This window comes from Pleurodeles waltl, chromosome 9 (genome assembly GCF_031143425.1).
Source record: "Pleurodeles waltl isolate 20211129_DDA chromosome 9, aPleWal1.hap1.20221129, whole genome shotgun sequence".
NCBI classification, from domain to species: domain Eukaryota; kingdom Metazoa; phylum Chordata; class Amphibia; order Caudata; family Salamandridae; genus Pleurodeles; species Pleurodeles waltl.
In genome coordinates, this window is record NC_090448.1 from 456,418,032 (window position 1) to 456,438,649 (window position 20,618).

Here is a 20,618-nt window from a genome sequence, read left to right on the forward strand (position 1 = left end):
AGTTGGCTAAGAAGAAAGGTAGGTGGTTGAACATGTTTTCAAAAGCCTCTGGAAATTTGCTCATTATAAAATGACCCAGCAAGGCTGGTTCAATGGGGTTGGTGACAGCAAAGGTCTAGTTAAACCACATTATAGGACCAAATGTGACTGCTGTTTTAAGCTGGCATTTTGAAGGAATGTGTCCTACAGTGTGACCACACATGCAGGCAACAAATTTGTGCACCTAATGCGATTATTCCCATAACCAAGATCAGTTCTGTAGCTGAGTTCCTTTCGAAAGTGAGCAATGTTTGTTAACCAGCTTTGAATTGTTTTTCATGATTTTAGTGTGTTAGTTCACAAAATGTGACAATTTGCTTTATAAGGTTAAAATTAATTTAAACATATATTTAAGAATGCTGAACTAGGTAGGCGAAGCATTTATAAAACATTTTTATGACTTGATTGAGAAAATAAGTTACAATTTGACTTAAAAATGGTAGAGTATTTAAAATGTAAAACCATTAGAAAGCTCAAAAGCTTTCAGCACTTTGTTGAAGTCTCTTAAAATTTAATCACTTGCAAGTTTGCATATGCTGGGTGAAGGAAGCTGGCTCTGCATATAACATATAAAAATGAGAGATAGGGTTCACAGAGTCCAGGGGTTACCCAAGAAGCTTGACAGAGGCAATAATAGATAATACTAATGCCCTATTTGTGGTAGTGTGGTCGAGCAGTTAGGCTTATCAGAGAGTAGTGTTAAGCATTTGTTGTACATACACAAGCAATAAGTGAAAACACACACTCAATGACAACTCTAGACCAATGTTTTTATATAGAAAATTATTATTTCTTAATTAATTTCTAGAACCACAAGATTCATTTAGTAAGTAAGTACATTAAATGAAAGGTACTTTCATTGAATGGCATCAACAATGTACACAGTTTTTCTTAAAATGGCAAAAAGCTATTTTAAAAGTCGACACTCCGATTTTCAACAGTTCCTGGGGGAAGTAAGTAAAGTACAGTTTGTGAGTTAAGTAACTGACTTACAGGTTCAGTCTCCAGGGCATAGGTAGCCCACTGTTGGGGGTTCAAGGTAACCCCAAGCACCCAGTACCAGCAACACAGGGCCAGTTAGGCGCAGAGGTCAAACAGGAGCCAAAATAACATGGGCCCCTATGGAGACGGGGTACTCCAGTTCCGGTCTGTTTGCAGGTAAGTACCCACACTGTCGGAGGGCAGGCCAGGGGGGGTTTAGAGGAGCACTGTGGGGGGCCCCCAAGTAGGCACCAATCATGCACCCTCAGCGGCATGGGGGCGGCCGGATGCAGGGTGCAAACATGGCTTTGGGTTCCCAATGAAACTCAATGGGCGGACCCAGGGGTCACTTAGGCGCTGCAGGCAGGGCACGTGGGGGCTTCTCAGGCAAGCCACAGAGTGGACAGGGAGGAGGGACGCCTGCTGGTCACTGCTGCACCAGTGGTATTTTTCTCTCAAATCTGAGGACTGAGGGTGCAGTGCTTCTCCAGGCATCAGATATCTTCATCCCAAGCAGTCGCAGTCAGGGTGGTCCTCGGGATTCCCTTTGCAGGCGTCACAGTGGGGGTCTGGAGAGGTCAGTTGAGGGTGGACACTTGGTCGGAATCGCCTGGGGATCCTCTCTGGCTAGTTAGTTCCTCTGGACACGGGCCAGGGGCGTCGGGTGCAAACTCGTTTTGGGCTCACGCTTCTGGAGTGAGGTGATAGTCCCTTTAAAGATGGTTGCTTTTTCTTCTTGTTGGACGGGTGTAGAAAAATGGTTCCCTGTTGCAGTTAACCCCCACTGTTTGCCTGATATTGATGCTGACTTGACTAAGAAGTGTGCTGAGACCCTGCTAACCAGGCCCCAGCACCAGTGTTCTTTCACTTAAAATGTACCATTGTTTCTACAATTGGCACACCCCTGGCACACAGATAAGTCCCTTGTAAAAGGTACCAGTGGTACCAAGGACCCTGTGACCAGGGAAGGTCCCTAAGGGCTGCAGCATATGTTGTTCCACCCTAAAGGACCCCTCACCTAACACATGCACACTGACGTTGTAGATTGTGAGTGTTGGTGGGCTTACTTACTTACCTGCTGGCAGACTGGAACCGGAGCACCCCTGTTCTCCATAGGCGCCTATGTGTTTTGGGCACCTCTTTGACCTCTGTACCTGACTGGCCCTGAGCTGCTGGTGTGGTAACTTTGGGGTTGCCCTGAACCCCCAACGGTGGGCTGCCTATGCCCAGGAACTGAGACTTGTAAGTGTCTCACTTACCTCACAATCTAACCAATACTTACCTCCCCCAGGAACTGCTGATTTTTGCACTGCCTACTTTTAAATTAGCTTATTGCCTTTTTAACAAAAACTGTATATGTTATTGCTCTAATTCAAAGTTCCTAACTTACCTGTGTGGAGTACCTTGCATTTTATATATTTACTTCAAATCTTGAACTTGTGGTTCTAAAAATAAATTAAGAAAATATATTTTTCTATATAAAAACTATTGGCCTGGAGTTAAGTCTTTGAGTGTGTGTTCTTCATTTATTGCCTGTGTGTGTACAAAAAAATGCTTAACACTACCCTCTGATAAGCCTACTGCTCGATCACACTACCACAAAATAGGGCATTAGAATTATCTAATTTTGCCATTATCTTACCTCTAAAGGGAACCATTGGACTCTGTGCACACTATCTCACACTTTGAGATAGTATATACAGAGCCAACTTCCTACAACAGGTCCACTGTCCACAGGAGTTTCTTGGTCCCCGGTGATGCAGGCAGTCCTCTGGAGGCTTCTCAGGGGATGCTGGTCCTGTAGAATGTGTTGCTGCTTCTTTTGCAGCTTTTTGAAACAGAAGATGGGCCGGTAGGCCTGAGGCCAGGTCAGTTTTGTCTCCTCTTCTCTGCGCGGTTTTCAGCTCAGCAGTCCTTCTTTCTTAAGGTTGTCAGGAATACTACATTTAGGGGTGTGTTAGGGTCAGTGGGCAATAGCCAATGGCTACTGTACCTGAGGGTGGCTACACCCTCCTTGTGCCCACTCCCTCTGGGGAGGGGGGCACATTCCTATTCCTACTGGTCCTAATCCTCAAAAGCAAGATGGAGGATTTCTCAAGGAGGAGGCCAATTCAGCTCAGGACACCCTTAGGGGTGGTCCTGGCTGAGGGGGTGACTCCTCCTTATTTTTCTCATTATCCCTCTGGACTTGTTACAGTTCCTGCAGGGGGAGGTGTGAATCACCTCCACCCAGGACAGGCTTTGTTTCTGACCACAGAGTGCACAAAGGCACTCAGCCCATGTAATCAGAAACTCGTCTGGAAGTGGCAGGCTGGCATAGACCGGTCAACCTTTCCCTAGCAGTTGGGCTAACATACAGGGAGCATCTCTAAGATGCCCTCTGTGTGCTTTTTTGCAATAAATTCCACACTGGCATCAGTGTGGGTTTATTGTGCTGATAAGTTTGATACCAAACTTCCCAGTATTCAGTGTAGCTATTATGGTGCAGTGGAGTTCATAATAACAAACTCCCTGACCATATACTCAGTACGGCTACCCTGCACTTACAATGTCTAAGACTTGACTTAGACACTGTAGGGGCATATTGCTCATGCAGCTATCCTATGCCCTCACCTGTGGTATGGTGCACCCTGCCTTATGGCTTTAAGGCCTGCTAGAGGGGTGACTTACCTATGACACAGGCAGTGGTTTAGGGACAGGGCACTCTGAGGGAAGTGCCATGTTGACTTTGTCATTTCTCCCCACCAGCACACACAAGCTGCCAGGCAGTGTGCATGTGCTGAGTGAGGGGTCCCCGGGATAGCATAATACATGCTGCAGCTCTTAGAGACCTTCCCTGGCCACCATGCCCTTGGTACCAGGGGTACCCTTTACAAGGGATTTAAGTGTGTGCCACAGCTGTGCCAATTGTGGAAACAAAGGTACAGTTTTAGGGAAAGAACACTGGTCCTGGGACCTGGCTAGCTGGGTCCCAGCACACTTTCAATCAAAGTTGGCATCAACACTAGGCAGAAAGTGGGGGTAACCATGCCAACAGTGGCATTTTCCTACACTGGGTGCATCATCTAATTGGAAATCTTACTCCAAACTATATTCTGCCCTTTACCACCTAAAAATGTTTTCAGATCCTCATATAAACTGTGGATTTATTTAGGTAATAGTCTTAAAACAATATTTTGTAATATTATTAAGTTGTTAGTTATAATATTCAGCTGGTAAAAAAATTGTAGTCAATATTTTCACCGAAAATTTACCAGGAACCAATATACCTGAAACCTTTTAATCCATAGCCAAATTCTAAAACAATCAGATTTTGTAGCCCACCTCATCTTAAAACAGAGGAGACGTCGCTACAACATCTTTCAAGCAGCCTCAGTGGCTGAGTTTTGTTATTAGAATTAAGTTCAAGGCTTTGTGCTTTCTTCGGAAAGTGAATGATTCCAAAGGTCTAGATATCCAAACTGAGAAGCATTTACATTACCAGCTGAGCAGCACCTTGAACAATGACACAAAACTGCTACCTATCCCTGCTTTTCATTGTGGACGGCTGAGTGGAAGATTTTCCTCATAGTAGTCTACACAGATGTGGATTTCTTCTATGAGGTGGTAAGCATTACATGAATTTGAAATCAGGTAGGCTAGGAATATCCTGCAATTTCCGTTGAGGTGGCCTAGTCATTGTGGCGAGTGCCGTGCATTATGCTTATGCATACACAATGCTGTCCCATGCTCTGTAGTGGATGCACATCATACCACAAACTGCAATTCAACAAGGTCATAATGTTGCTTGCTCTGTAATGAGAACAATTACTAACTCACACTCTCACTCACCTGAAAGGGAAGCTGCAGCAGTTGGGAAGGTATGTGTCTTAAAATATCTACTTTCACCTTTGTTCTATTCCCATAATCTACGAAGAATACCTGGTAAGAACAAATGTCACAGATATAATGTTACTGAATAACCATAGCTCTGAACACAAGAAAATGCTTCAGGTGCAGAGAAAAATGATTCAAGATATTATTATTGAAGAATATAAAAAGTTATTTGATATTTTCTGTCCAGTCGCAACAATCTGTTATTTGGGAAGCTATGTGGAAAATAGTCATTTGACTTCTACTGCGGCCAACACAAAGACAAAAAAACAAGTAAACCACAGGCAAAATCCAAAGACACATTAAAAAAATATCAGTTTACCTCTAAAGTAATGACTTTAAATTTATAACTATGAAATAGGCAAATAAGCATGTACAAATTAGCCAAACAAAAATTAACATTTACAATAATTTCTCTGAAAACAAAAGCGTTTTGCAGGACTAGGTGAATTAGTGGCCAAGCTTTGCCATGTTTGGCCAAGGGAAATCTCATCATGAGATTTACTCTAGTCTCCATTTTCCTTGGTTGCAGTGTTGTTTTATAAATTTTCAACATCTTTTCACCTCTGATTTCTCTTGCATTGTTGGCAGGCTTTACAGATACCGCACAGGATCTTCATTTTTTGTAGAGTTTTATGTTGTTGATCTGTTTTTCATGAATGAAGAGATGCCAACTTAATCTTTCAGCATTCCCAGACGACTGATAGTTTTATCACTGTGTATGGATTGTGTAGCTTCTAATTCTTGCATGCACACCACTTCACCTGGGATAGGGTTATGAAGTCACGTGCATCAATAGAAAGTAACTGATCAAACCCACTTTTGTAGCTTTTATTACTGATCCATACCTTCAATTCTCAGAAGCAACATTTTTGTTGAGGGACAGAGGGCTTTTAGACTGGAAATACAAGAATAGTGCTCCATTCAATTCTGGCATGTCCAGCAAGTAACAGCATCATTGCTTTCATACAGTGGTATCTGAGCAAAGCATACAGCCCCAGGTGCCATTCCTCTCGCTCTACGCAGGTACCTTGGCATAGAACTGTCAGTCAGCTTTACAGCGGCAACTTGTGATGCAAGCTAAGATCTATCTTACAATTCACTAATTGAAAATGACTTCTGTATTTGCACGACCCAATGGGAGGATTAATACTGGAAAGAATAATTTTTTCTCCAAAAATAATTTCAGGCACCTTTTTAAAACCAGACAGCTCACACCTCCCCGCAGACAAAGGATACAGAGGAAAATAAGTAGAATAATTTGCTGATTGAAGTCTATTGGCATTTTCAGAAAATAAGTGAACATGTGTCCTCTTCACAAACTTGTGCTTTATCAACTTGTGGTAAGGATATGCCAAGTAAAAGTGCAACTCTCGTGTATCTCCCTCACTGATGTGGTCAATAGCAACAACCTCTTCCTATAATGAATTTTATGTTTCATTTGTTTATTGATTAGACTGGCAGATACGAGAGCTTTGAATGTTTAACTATAATCCTGGTGATAGTTTAACTGTTAGCAGGCATTTCTAAAAGGCCATGTATTATACAATTGATAATACACTAGGAGTACAGGGAGACGTGTGGCTGAAAATAGGTAGTGGGCTATGGTTTACTTGGTAGTGCTTTATAACCTTCATTGAGATGACCACCTGCTTCATGCTGTGAGCACGGTAGAATGAAATCCTTGTTTTAAAACTGATGTTCACAGCCTTACTGGTTTGCTGGTATGGCAGCTGAAAAAAAAGGTTAAGAAAAGGGTTTTGCACTAAGTCCCTCTTCACACTGCTGGGGGCATTCCAGATACTCCTTGAAAGGAGTAACCTTTTTTGGATCTGACCAAAGGTCTGTGGCTTTGCGGTATTGCAAGGAAATGCCTCTTTTTTGTATGGTCACTCCCACGTTATTGGACTAATGCTGCTGGTTTTTTGACTCAGAGTGCACTGAGGCCTGCTAACCAGACCTCAGTGCCAGTGCTGTGACCCTAAAACATGAAGGCTGAATTAGCTTACACCCAAATGGCACAAGCTAACTTACTTATAAGTCCCTAGTATATGGTACCAAGGGTACCCAGGCCCTATACTTTAGAGGGTCACCCCAGGGATTGTAGCACTGGTTGTACCACCCTGGAAAAGGTAAAACAAATCTCTGCCATTGTAGAGTGGACACTCAATTTCACACTGCTTGCCTGACTTTACAATTTAAAACAATGGCAAAGCCAAGCCTCTCCCTATAGGGGGTGTAGGCCATCCCTATGGCAGGTCTACTGAGCCCTAAGGCAGGGTGAATCATATCTCATGGGAAGAACATTTACAGGTCCTGATTGCAAAATAAACACAACTGTCATTTTTACTAGGAAAATACTTGGCCGCCCTATTTTGCAAGCACAGGGTCACAAGTTGACCCCTCTTCTGTGCTAACTCCTGAATGGTGCAGCCAAAGTTGATACTCCAAGGTATCAAACAACTTGTTAAATTAAGCCTGACTTGGTTCTCAAGCCGACATTAATGTAACTTGTTGCTGTGAGCAACTTTAACAAAGTTGCCACTTTATTATATCTGGTGCCCTGTGTCCTTAATGGTCGTACATGGGGGTATGTCTCTGAGGCAACTTCCTGGGAAGATGTGCTATCTCCCAGGAAAGGTTACAACAGAATCCTGCACAGGACAGAGATGTTACCTCCCTCCTGCAGGAAGCCACATGTGTTACAGCCCAAAATGTGAGCTTCACAGGAGAGGCCACCTTTGGAGGGCACATTGGTAACCCCTAGGAAAGGGGCTGCTCTATTATCTAGGTAGACAGGCAGTCACTAGGGTCAGGGAGGGGAAATAAGTTGCCAAACAGGTTTTACCAGGGCATCAAGCCCTCTTGGTAGCCACACCGCTGAGTCTGGCTGAGGAGCTTTAGATGTCAGGAGGGGTTCTGCCATATTGGACAATGTGCAGAATGGTGCATCTTTTGATAGCGAGATGCCACTCTCCACAAGAAGTGGTCACCAGGAAGGAAGGAGCCTGGCTGCCCATTGGCTGTCAAGCACATCCTACCCTTAGGGCACTTACTGGGCATTAAAAGGGCTTTTGATTGGACTGGAAGAAGGACCATAGAAGGTCTGCCCTGTTGCTTCCCCCGAGGAACCAGAAAAGGGAGGATGCACCAGCATGGATTGCACCAGCTAAACCTGATGGCTAGTAAAGGAGAAGGGATGGTGCCTGCTATGTCCTGCTTGTGGAAAAATCATCTCTAGAGAACAGCTGAAGTAAGCGACTACAAGAGTCTGTTGGCTGACCTCCTGTTTGCAGCAAATGGCCTCAACATCTAAAGCCGCCTGCTTGGGCGAGTAGTTAGCCCAAATCTTCAAACCACCATTTTCTCATTGTCATGCAGCACCACAGCCCAGGACCTGATACTCAAATTTGCACCAGACTTCACCAACCCTGAGAGAGTCATTGGAGTAAAGCTTGGTTGCCCAGAAGGCAAGTTATTTTCAAAGAACGGACTTCTGCATGACTGAGAGGACTTTGATGGACTTCAACCCCTGTGGCCAGGACCTTCACAGCAAGGTTGTGGACCAAGGAGTAGACAACCATTGACGCATTGCATTCACTGCATCCTTGAGAATCTTCAGCATCCTTTATCCCTTGCATCAGGGCCACTTCCATAGGAACCTACTGCAAAGTGATAAAAGTGCCTGGCACTCACTGACGACTGCCCCTACCTTCAAGGTAACTTTCTGGGGATCTTGTTGATCCCCCTGACTGGCTCCCTGCTGGAGTTGGTCACCTAAAGTAACAGTATTGATTATTGCCCAAAGTGTTTCTATAAAACAATTCATTATTTTTTTTTTAAATATATTTTATTAACATTTTGTTGTCTTACATTTGTATACTCTCTCCTTGTAACATTTCGTATTCATTATACATGTCTATCAAACAATCTGCATTTATGATATATATTACTCGTGATTCGTTGCTCAACTCCTAGGTATTGTAGGCTTCCTTTATGTTTTCATTGGTCACTGACTCTAGTAACATTCTGCGCTATGTTTCTTGCTGTACTACATTATCATTTTGAATCACGTGAGTAAGCAACCAACTTAATTCCGTTCTAATCTATAGCTTAAGGAAGAAACTAAAAAGAGGGAGAAAAAAGGAGTAAGAAAAAGAAAGTGAATGGACCAAGGAACAAGTGGTCAACGTAACGGCTTTGTGTGGGTGGGACTTGTATCTGATGATATAAAAAGGCACGGAAACATAGGAACATGGCTAGGAGGGCCAAGCCCAGGGCGCACCAGCGCATAGAGGGGCGGTCAACCACTCCCTCCATCTCTCCCCTCTATTGGTGGTCTAGGAAATTGCTAGTCGTATGTCTCCATACTACGCCAATCAGTGTGATCTATTTATAAGTTTGGTCACATTCGGGCCCCTATTTGGGAACCTTCCCCTCTGGGTCAACTTCATAGAGTGTGCTACTCATCTCCTATTACAACTTCGGGGCCTGCTGAACTGTTGCATAGACCATCCCAGCTTGGGGAAGCATAATCATTTTGGACAGCGCCACTCTGGCCATCACTGATAGCTTTAGTGAGCGCCAAAACCCAACCGAGGACTGCAAGGATCTAAGCACTTTGCCAAGATTACTGTCTCTGAGATCGCCCATCTCGTGAAATATTTGAATGCCCAGGTACTTGAAGGTCTGTGGGGCCCTGTTCACGTCTATCGGACATTCTCCTGGGTGCGCGCAACCCTGCGTCATGGGGAACACATATGTCTTGCCGTGGTTAAGGCATAGTCCCGACACCTCCCCGAAGTCCTCCAAAACCCCCAGGGCCCAGAGGAGACCACTAGCTCCGTCCCTAAGGTAGATTAGGATATCATCCGCATACAGGGAGACAACGTGCTCGGTTGGCCCCCATTCGATCCCCCTACCCACCCCCTCCCTCCGCAGCTGGGCAGCCAAAGGTTCAATCGCCAGGGAAAACAGCAGCGGGGACAGAGGGCACCCCTGTCGGGTTCCACGAAACACCGGGTACGCATCAGAGATTGTTCTGCCCATCCTCACTCTGGCCAATGGAGACGAATACAGCAGGTCCACCCATCTAACCCAGTTCTCCCCAAGGCCCATTCTTAACATCGCTGCCCTCAGATAATCCCACCTAATCGAGTCGAAAGCCTTCTCGAAATCCACCGCCAGCAAGATCCCCGCTGGTGGTTTCAATTCGTCGGGCATGTGCAAGATAGAGAAAAGCCGCCTTAGATTCAGGGAGGTGCTGCGTCCAGGGATAAAACCATTCTGGTCAGCGTGTATCAATGTGGTCATGTGGGGGAGCAGTCGGCTGGCCATGATCTTGCTAAGGATCTTAAAGTCACTGTTTAGCATCGATAACGGACGGAAGTCGGCCACCGATGCTTCCCTATTGTTGGTCTTGGGGAGTGGTACTACCAGCGCCTCACGCAGCGTGCCAGGCAGTTCTCCACGATACCTCGCCTCCGCATACATATCCGCCAACCTGGGAACCAGTAAGGATTTATATTTTTTGTAAAAATCCATAGGAAGACCGTCCGTACCAGGGGTCTTCCCAGGGGCCAACTGTGCTATGGCCTCATTTATCTCTTCTGTAGTCACCGGCCCCCCAAGGCTGTCCCTATCTTCCGGGCTCAGCATCGGCAGGGGGATCTGCATTAAGAAATTGTCAAGAGACCCTGTCTCCAGATTGCTAGGTCTCCTATACAGGTGCATATAATAATCCCTAAATGCGTCATTAATGGGGCCTGGGCTAAGTCTATGATTTCCCCCTCTGTCCAATACATTTGTGATGGGCTCGCTATCTCCACTCGGGCGCACCAGCCATGCCAGTAGCTTACCCGATCTGCCCTCCTCTGACTGTAGGGACGCTAGGTATCTTTGCATATAATGGCATCTGATCCGTTCCTCGGCTTGGGAGTGTTCTCTGCAGGCGCGGTCATATTTTTCATCGCCTTGTGTTGCTGGACCCTGTCTCAGTTCCCCCTCGTGTATGACCTTCTCTAGGGCAGTTAGTTCCCTCTCTAGCGTATGCCTCACCCCCGCCGACTGTCCAAGACAGAAACCCCTCGTCACCACCTTGAGTGTCTCCCACTCCACAGCCCAGGAAGAGGTGGATCCTTTGTTAGTCTCAATGTGTTCTGTCAGATGGCAGCGTAGTGCCTCCCTGTACGCCTGATCCTCGAGCGCCGCAGGGGCCAATCTCCACGGAGGTATGGGGGGCCTGTCCTGCGGTACCCTCAGCGTTAACAGTAGTGGATTATGATCAAATATTGTGCGGGCCAGGTATTCAGAGTGGGTCACGCCTCGAGCCAGCCCTGCAGTGCAGACCACCCTATCAATTCTGGTATGCACCCGGTGGAGGCCCGAATAAAACGAATAGTCCCTAACGACCGGGTGCCGCACCCGCCAGACATCTACTAAACCCCAAGTGCCCATCCATTCAACCAGTCTTTGAGCTATCTTAATTGACGTCGCCCCTTGTAGTGGTGGGGTGGACCTGTCCATGTTTATATCCAATACTGCGTTGAAGTCCCCTCCTATTAGTACTTCCCCAGTGCGTTGGCGGGTGAGGTGCCTTGATAGGCCTGTCATGAATGAGACCTGGTCTTGATTAGGGCCATAGATGCAACTTAACACCAACGGGGTCCCATGTAGCTTCCCCTCCAATATCAAGAACCTGCCCTCTTTGTCTATGTTGGAAGAATCAATCGTTAGAGGGACACCCGCTCTAATCCAAATCAGTACGCCTCTTGCATAAGCTGAATATTCTGTGGCAAACCCCTGCCCCCTCCACCTGCGTCTTAATTTCTCTCCCTCCCCCGGTGCCAGATGGGTCTCCTGTAACATTGCTATCTGCACTCCCCTTCTCTTTAGGTAGGACAGAATTCTATGTCTTTTGGCCGGAGTGCCCATCCCCCTGACATTCCAGGTTATGAAATTGTAGACTGCCATCTTGATCTTACAGCCTGGTAAAAGCGGGCCTAGCGCACCCGGGGCACTGACCGAACCCCCCGCATGCCCATACCTTTACAATGGTCGGTCATCTCCACCCACACTGCTGGTTGAACTCGTAACTGCAAACCCCAACTCCCCATCCCCAGGGCGCCTCCGGAACTGTAGGTGGCCCAGAAAACTGTGCAACAGTGCAACTTGTTTAAAAACATAACTGCCGTATTCGCCAGCCAAGTCTGGCAGGCGAGAGTCAAGTCAAGGGGGGTGGCCAGGTCCGGAGGGGCCACACGTTCACACACAGCGTGCCAGGTCTCCGGGCACTACTGCAGGCCCGGGCTATCCGACTTCGTCGGCTGTTTGAGGAGTCACCTTCGGGGCACGAGACAAACTCCCCGAATCCCCGGCGGAGGACACCATTGTGTCGTCAGACTCTTCTTCAGAACCATCCTGGGGGGACACCTCTCCACCCACTCGGGCTGCCGCCTCAAGGGCTGCTCTCCTGCCCGTTTCTCTCTGCGTTTGCGTTGGCGCCAGCCGTGGGCGATCCCTGGATCTCTTCCCCCTCGGGGCTCGGCGAGTCCTGCCCGCACCAGGGTTCTCACGCGCGGGCCGTTGCTTTGACTCGGTCCACCAGCTTATGATGATCAACCCTCAGGAGACCAACCTCAATCGCAACTTGGTTGATGTCGCGCTGTAATGTTGACTTTGTGTCATCTATTGCCCCAAGTATCTTGTCTAGGGTGTCTTGCACTTTGGCTTGTGACTGGTTCTGTGAGTCCGCCTCACCGCCGCCAGGCTTTGCCACGTGGTCCATGGCTCTGTTCTTGTGTCGGCCCTTGGGGGGCATCGGTCAGGCAAGGGGGTATACCCCGGCGGGCAAGGCAAGCGGCCCGGGCGTTTTCGTATATTCTGCTTCTGGTTTGTCCCCCCGTTTTGGTCTCCGAAAGTTTAGCTTCTGCTCTCGGATAGACTTGGGCCGGGCTCCAAGTGCCCCGCCAGCCGACACCGGCGTCCAGGCACAGGGGCAGGGGGCTCTACGTTAGTCGACCGTGGCCGGTTGCCACCCGCTTCAAAGCTGGCTCCCTCGCTCACTACTCTTACCGGGCCTTTCCTCGGCGATCAGGATCGGGCATACACAGCGACCGCGGCTCGGCCGTCTCCCCACGCGGGGCACTCACCAACTCCCCAGCGCCTCGTCCGTGGCCTCTCGCTTGGTCGGGCCCAGTGACCCCATTCAGGGGTCGATGGAGCCCCCGGACGTCCAGTAGTTTTATTAATCTCTCATGCTGGGCAGATGTTCTCCTTTACCTTGTTGGATGAGCTCCTTCCAGGGCGAGACTTTATGGGGTCCAAGCCCCCCCTCTAGAAACTTCTCAGGCGACACCCCGTGAGAGCCGGGGGGTCGCGAGTCCAACTCAGCTCCCCAGCGCCCCCCCGGGCCTGGCGCAGCATACGCAGATCGTGCCCGGGAAACCAGGGCCGTGTCCGCCTCACCGTCTCCAAATGTAATATGTCCGTTGGGGCGGAGACCCACCAGGGCCCCTAGCCCTCGTCAGGCACTCCGGGGGTCTACAATCCGGCTAGGAGGCCCAGGCGCGGCCGCCGTCGCACGTGGGCCGCTCGCTCTGTCCTCACGGGGGCCCGCCCCCTCACGCAAGGCTGCGGCTTCCAGGGAGAGGAGGGGCCGCAAGCCTCCCCCCGCGCCGGACGGCCCGTCTCTGTCCCCTGCTCACCACGGGCCCGCGGCGGAGGCTCAGCCGCGCCTGCAACCAGTCCGCGACCCAGCGCTCGTGCTCCGAGGAGGAACGGCCCGGGCTGGCACGTTCTGCAGGATTTTTGCTGCCGGCCCCTCCGGAGCGAGAGAATTAGATGGGCGCCATGTTCAGAACCATGGCCACGCCCCCCAACAATTCTAAGTGTCAAATTCATTTAAATTGCCAATGCTTGGTTGCGGTTCAGTAAAAGTGCATATTTACTGTATCTTGTAAATAATTCTGTATCTCCAGAACCCTTTGGTGGATCTTTTACGTTTTGGTGTTCAAAAATACACTCTATTATTAGGTCTGATTTTAGCCAAGCGCTTTTGATTTTACTAAAATATGTATAATATACTAACTTGCAGGGGTTTTCAAACACCTCTCTGCATCCACTGGTCAGTTGTGTCATTCTCATTTTGCTTCTGCCCACTACAGCATATACCTTGGGGCAGTGGGGTATGCCTACTTAAGCCACTGGTTAACTTCACAGTGAGTGACTGTGTTTTGTTCTTTAACAAGGAGCACATTTGCACAAAAGCTAGTTCCCTTCATTGCCAGTGTTTTAGATTTTACTTTATAATTACTTTAGGATTGCCTTTGTGCTTATATGTTGATTTGATAGCAGGGCACTTCTGGTGTGAACACATGGTACATTTTATCTTAATTGGGTCCAGTCTCTTGCCAATGCTGTTGTAAATTCCTTTCAGACTGTTTTGCTTTTCTGGTTACTCCTATTTGACAGCATACCACAATGTGTCCATCTCAAACTGTTCCGTATTACATTATCCTCTTTTTACTTTTTTTCCTTCCTTCTTTTATACTTGCCTTCTTTGTTTTACTTTCTTTCTTTGCCTTTCCTTTATTTTTGCATTCTTTCTCTTTTTCTTCACTCTTGCCTTCAACTCTCACCTTCTTTCATACTCGCCTTCTTCCATATTCATCTTTTTTTATTCTCACCTTTTCTTTCTTGACTACCTTCCTTCTATTTTCCCTTCATTATTTCCTTCTTCCTTCCTTCTTATTTCTTTGTTCTTTAACTTCCCAAAGGCACAAGGTTTGCATCCAATACCAGATGGGTTGACTTTTTTTTAGATCTGTGTTACCAAAGACCGATTTTACTAAAATTATGTGCATAACAGTTACTCATAGGGGTTTCAGCCAGACTTCATCCATTAGTCTGTGGTTGGCATCAATCACATTTTTCTTACACACACTACACCGTGCAATGAGTGGCAATGCAGCAGATCTGTTCAGCCACTGGGTGATTTCACTACAAGTTATGGCATTATTGTCCTTTCATATGGAAACATTCACACACAAAGTAGATCCCTTTTTGTCAGGGAGTACTATGGTAATGTGTGGGTATTTTTTAGACCGAAAAAAACATGTTTGCCTGTTGTAAATGTTTTTTTTAGGCTGATGTGGGATAAGAATATTACCAAAAATGAAGTATTGCAGAAAGTCATGACAAGACAAGAATTGCCAGAAGGCTAGAGGCCAACACTGTTGTGTTGGCTCTCACTGTAAGAATGAGACTTGTGGATTCTGGCGGCAGCACCACCCGATTGTGGGGGAATTGAGAGCAGTTCCACAGCTTGTGACAACTGTTGGCCTAACCCTTCTGGCCAGCTAGCAGTACCTCACCAGTACCCAAGAGTGGAGGTGATTTGTGGCAGCCGTGAGCATGACATTCTGATTTCTCACCGAAATCGTGGTGGAATAAATCTTGCCTCTTTTTTCTCAGTTACATTTGTCTCACACTTGCAAAGTCAAACAGAAGCAAAAATTTGTTCAATTAATTTTATTGAATGAATTGCGTTCTAGATAAAAAAGCATTTAAGGCAATTATAAGTATAATTAAACAAGATTATAGCAGAGCAGTAACAGAAGAGTGAAACATAATTAAAGTCCCACCATAGTGTCAATGCTAGGTATTAGAATTCCTACTTACATCACTAAGGTTCTATACTAGAACACAGCAGAGTTAGCCATAATCCACACTTCAAGACCCCTGGAATGACACCATCCCCCATTCCTGCAGATGGTAGTAGCAAAGAGGGCTGTTGGTCTACAGATAGTCTCATGTAGGTGGAAAAGATGTCTAGTATCAGCAAATTAACAAAACATATTTTTCTATATAAAATCCTATTGGTCTCGAGTTAAGTAACTGTGTGTTTCTTCTATTGCTTGTGTGTGTACAACAAATGCTTAACACTACCCTCTGACAAGCCTAACTACTTGATCACACTACCACAAATGGAACATTAGTATTATCTATTATTGCCTCTGTCAAGCCTCTGGGGAACCCCTGGGCACTGTGCACACTAGATCTCATTTTGATATAGTATACACAGAGTTGGCTTCCTGCAATGCAGGTGATGTCCCACGCCGGAAGGAGGATTGTAGTCAGATTTGCATCTTCGGATTCTGCCAACAAGCCTAGGCACACGCAAAACTTGCTGTTAGTGGAAAGTGGAGCTGCCGGGGACCAGGAAGGACCAAGTGGACTCTACCTAGGAGGGGGAGTCAGATGGGCCCTCAGCAACACCGAGAGCCCACAGAAGCCCAGGCAGCACCCACAGGATGGGGACACGAAAGTCGTAGAAGAGGCCCACTCAGCACTACGAAAAAGGCTCCCAGGCCGCTGGAGAACCACTCAGGGAGCTGTGCGTCACAGGATGGAGTGGTGGGGACTGGAGCTTCAGCATGCCTGAAGATCTTGTGGAAAAAATGCCAGCAAGCCTCGGCAGCTTCAAAGGATGTGGTGCATGGGGTACTGTGTTGCGTAGCAGGCAAGGGCTTACCACCACCCAAATTGGATGGCTGGACGAGAGGACCATCGGGACCACTTCAGTCCACCACCTGTGATGCAGGATCCACGCAGCTCAGCAGGAGAGGGGATCCACACAGTCGGTCGTCGTTGTAGTTGGTCCCTGCAGAAGCAGGGGAGTGACTCTTTCACCCCAAGGGAGATTCCTTCTGATGAAGGCTAAAGACGGGCTGTCCTCAGGGGATGCACGACTGGGGAAAAGATGCAGTTGTTGGAAGGAGCCATGGATACAATGTTGCAGGAGGAGTCTTACTTTTTGTTGCAGCTTGTCAGGTCCTGGAGCGTTCAGATGCACTTTCTTCAGTCAGAAGTTGAAGTGGCCATCGCTCCCCAACTACGGAAGGTCATCAACATCTCCTTCGAAACAGCAACATTCCCGGAAAGCTGGAAACACGCTGAAATCAACGCCCTCCTTAAGAAGCCCAAGGCAGACCCCCAGGACCTCAAGAACTTCCGACCCATCTCCTTACTCCCGTTCCCGGCGAAGGTCATCGAGAAAATCGTCAACACACAACTGACTGCCACCTCTAAGACAACAACATCCTGGACCCCTCCCAGTCTGGCTTCAGACGAAACCACAGCACCAAGACCGCCCTCCTCGCCGCCACAGACAACATCAGACGCCAAATGAACAACGGCGAAACATCAGCCCTCATCCTCCTGGACCTGTCAGCCACCTTCGACACGGTATGCCATCGCACTCTAAGAACACGCCTCCTTGAAGCCGGAATAGAAGAGAAAGCCCTCGAATGGACCACATCCTTCCTCTCCGGCAGAACCCAGAGAGTCCGCCTCCCTCCCTTCCGTTCCAAAGCCACCAACATCATCTGCGGCGTACCCCAGGGCTCATCCCTCAGCCCAAGATTATTCAACATCTACATGGCCCCCCCTCGCACAAGTGGCCCGCCAACACAACCTCAACATCATCTCCTATGCCGACGACACCCAGCTCATCCTCTCCCTCACCAAGGACCCGCGCAACGCCAAAACCAACCTCCACGAGGGAATGAAGGCCGTCGCCGAATGGATGTGAAGCAGCCGTCTGAAACTGAACTCGGACAAGACGGAGGTCCTCATCCTCAGACCTAACCCCTCCGCCGTTGGGGCGACTCTTGGTGGCCAACATCTCTAGGAACCCCACCGACACCGACCGACCACGCACGCAATCTGGGCTTCGTCCTTGACTCCTCCCTCTCCATGTCAAAACAGGTCAACACAGTCTCCTCCTCCTGCTACAACACCCTCTGCATGCTCCGCATGATCTACAAGTGGATCCCGGCAGAAACAAGAAAAACAGTGACACGGCCCTCGTCAGCATCAGGCTAGACTACGGCAAGGCACTCTACACAGGCATCCCAGCCAAACACCTGCGACGCCTCCAACGCATCCAAAACGCCTCCGCCCGACTGATCATCAACATACCCCGCCACAGCCACATCACACCCCACTTGAGAGACCTTCACTGGCTCCCCATAGACAAAAGGATCACATTAAAGCTCCTCACCCACGCACACAAAGCACTCCACAACACCGGACCTGCCTACCTGAACAACAGACTCAGCTTCTACACCCCCAGCTGACAGGTCCGCTCCACAGGCCTCGCCCTCGCCGTTTCTTCAAAAAAAGTAACAAAGTCCCACCATTCTGAGAGGGCACTTATTATTTTTTTTACTTTTTCATCCAAAAAGTGAAAAAATCCAAATTAAATTTTTTTCTTCAAAAAAGTCACAAAGTCCCATTCTGAATGGGGACTTGGAAAAAAATTCAACTTTTATCGTCCAAAAAGTGAAAACATCCAAATTTAATTTTCTTCTTCAAAGAAGTGACAAATTCCCATTCTGACAAGGGACTTGGAAGCACTTTCGTCTTTTTTCAAAAGTTGAATTTTTTTCTAAGTCCCATCTCATTCTGAGATGGAGCTTAGAATATAGTTCAATTTGTCTAAGTTGACATGTGTGCCGCTTGCAAATGTCAGAATGGGATATTTTTACTTATTAGATGGAAAGATACATTTTTTTGATCCAAATATTGAAAAAGTGCAAATTCATAGTTTTCATCTAAAAAAGTGACAAAGTCCCATTCTGAGGGGGCACTTAGAAGAAATTTCAACTTTTTTAATTCAAAAAGTGAAAAAATACAAATTTCGTTTTTAGTCCCAAAAGTTAAAAAAAATCTAATTTCAATTTTCTTCTTCAAAAAAGTGACAAAGTCCCATTCTGAGTGGGCACTTAGATTTTTTTTTTACTTTTTTATCCAAAAAGTGAAAAAATCCAAATTCAATTTTCTTCTTCAAAAAAGTCACAAAGTCCCATTCTGAATGGGGACTTAGATTTTTTTTTTTAACTTTTATTGTCCAAAAAGTGAAAACATCCAAATTTAATTTTCTTCTTCAAAGAAGTGACAAATTCCCATTCTGACAAGGGAGTTGGAAGCACTTTTGACTTTTTTCAAAAGTTTAATTTTTTTCTAAGTCCCATCTCATTTTGAGATGGGGCTTAGAAAATAATTCAACTTTTGTCTAAGTTGACATATGTGTCGCTTGCCATGTCAGAATGGGACATTTTGACTTATTAGATGGAAAGATAAACTTTTTTGATCCAAATAGTGAAAAAGTGCAAATTCAAAGTTTTCATCAAAAAAAGTGACAAAGGGCCTGATTCTAACTTTGGAGGACGGTGTTAAACCGTCCCAAAAGTGGCGGATATACCACCTACCGTATTACGAGTCCATTATATCCTATGGAACTCGTAATACGGTAGGTGGTATATCCGCCACTTTTGGGACGGTTTAACACCGTCCTCCAAAGTTAGAATCAGGCCCAAAGTCCCATCCTGAGTGGGCACTTGGAATTTTTTTTTTTTACTTTTTTCATCCAAAAAGTGAAAACATCGAAATTTCATCTTTTTTAGTCCCAAAAGTGAAAAAATCAAATTTCAATTTTTTTTCTTCAAAAAAGTGACAAACTCCCATTCTGAGTGGCCACTTGGAAAAAAATTCAACTTTTTTCATACAAAAAATGAAAAAATCAAAATTTCATCTTTTTTGGTCCCAAAAGTGAAAAAATTAAATTCCCATTTTTTTTCTTTAAAAAAGTGACAAAGTCCCATTCTGAGTGGGCAGTTAGAAAACATTTCAACTTTTTTCATCCAAAAAGTGAAAAACTCAAAATTTCATCTTTTTTAGTCCCTAAAGTGAAAAAATAAAATTTAAATTTATTTCTTCAAAAAAGTGACAAAGTCCCAGTCTGAGTGGGCACCTAGAAAAATTTTCAACTTTTGGGAGCGCTTTGTCAGGCAGCCTGCAATGGCAGTCTGCATTAGGTTGGTGTCTAGTCCCTCAAAGTGGCACAAGTTGTGCTTCAGCTGTGAGGGGCCATCTTCAGTACCCATGCCCTAGGTACCAGGGGTACCATTTACTAGGGACTTACAGGGGGTCGAAGGGCCTGGTCACTGCATCAAGTGACCAGGAGTCTTGTTATAGGGAAGGAACACTGGCACTGGGGACCTGGTTAGCAGGAACCCAGTGCACTGCAGTCAAAATTGCACCAAAAAGTCAGGCACAAGGGGGGTACTGCAACCTGAACCCAGCTCTCTCTACACCCTGCAAGATAAATATTTCATTCGCTACTGAACTATAATTAGTTATTTGCAATTTTCTAAAAATGTACAGTCTTAATACGAAACTGCACTCAAAATCTTCAAAGATACCTCAGCATTTTCTCCTGATATGAAAATGATTTGAGCTCTATAGTATCTCAAGTTTTCTGAATCGGAAAAGGGTGCCAAGCAAACCAAGTCAGGGTGCGGGCAAACTTGTAGCGGTATCAGTTGATGGCTGGAGATCTCTGTAGTAACATGTCTGAGAATACGCATGTTTTTCTCGTCAATTCTGTAGCCCCAGAAATGACCAACTTCTACTACCTAAAAAGAATTAGGAAAGAGTAAAGATAAAATGTTATTTACCAGTTAAATTAGAACTAAGCTTACTTTTATTTTCATGAATTTAGATAATATGCCATATATTAACAGAATTCATAACTTTTCTATATAAGTTAGGCACACACTTAACATATTTCACACTAAAACGCAATGGAAGTCTTTGCACTGGCAATTTCTTTCTTTTTTCAGGCATTCATGGCTCAATATGTTTTTAATTCATTATTCTGC

At 46.3% G+C, this 20,618-nt stretch overlaps 1 protein-coding gene across 1 annotated transcript in view; it reads right to left on the bottom strand.

The window, feature by feature from the left end:
• The window catches only part of TDRD9 (tudor domain containing 9), a 2,107,755-nt gene that overhangs the window by 573,117 nt on the left and 1,514,020 nt on the right, over window positions 1–20,618 (bottom strand). Inside the window, exons 27-28 of the mRNA XM_069207577.1 lie at window positions 20,160–20,372; window positions 4,852–4,941 (exon numbers count right to left, since the gene is read on the bottom strand). Coding sequence (XP_069063678.1) covers window positions 4,852–4,941; window positions 20,160–20,372 — 303 coding nt within the window. The remainder of the gene's footprint in view (window positions 1–4,851; window positions 4,942–20,159; window positions 20,373–20,618) is intronic.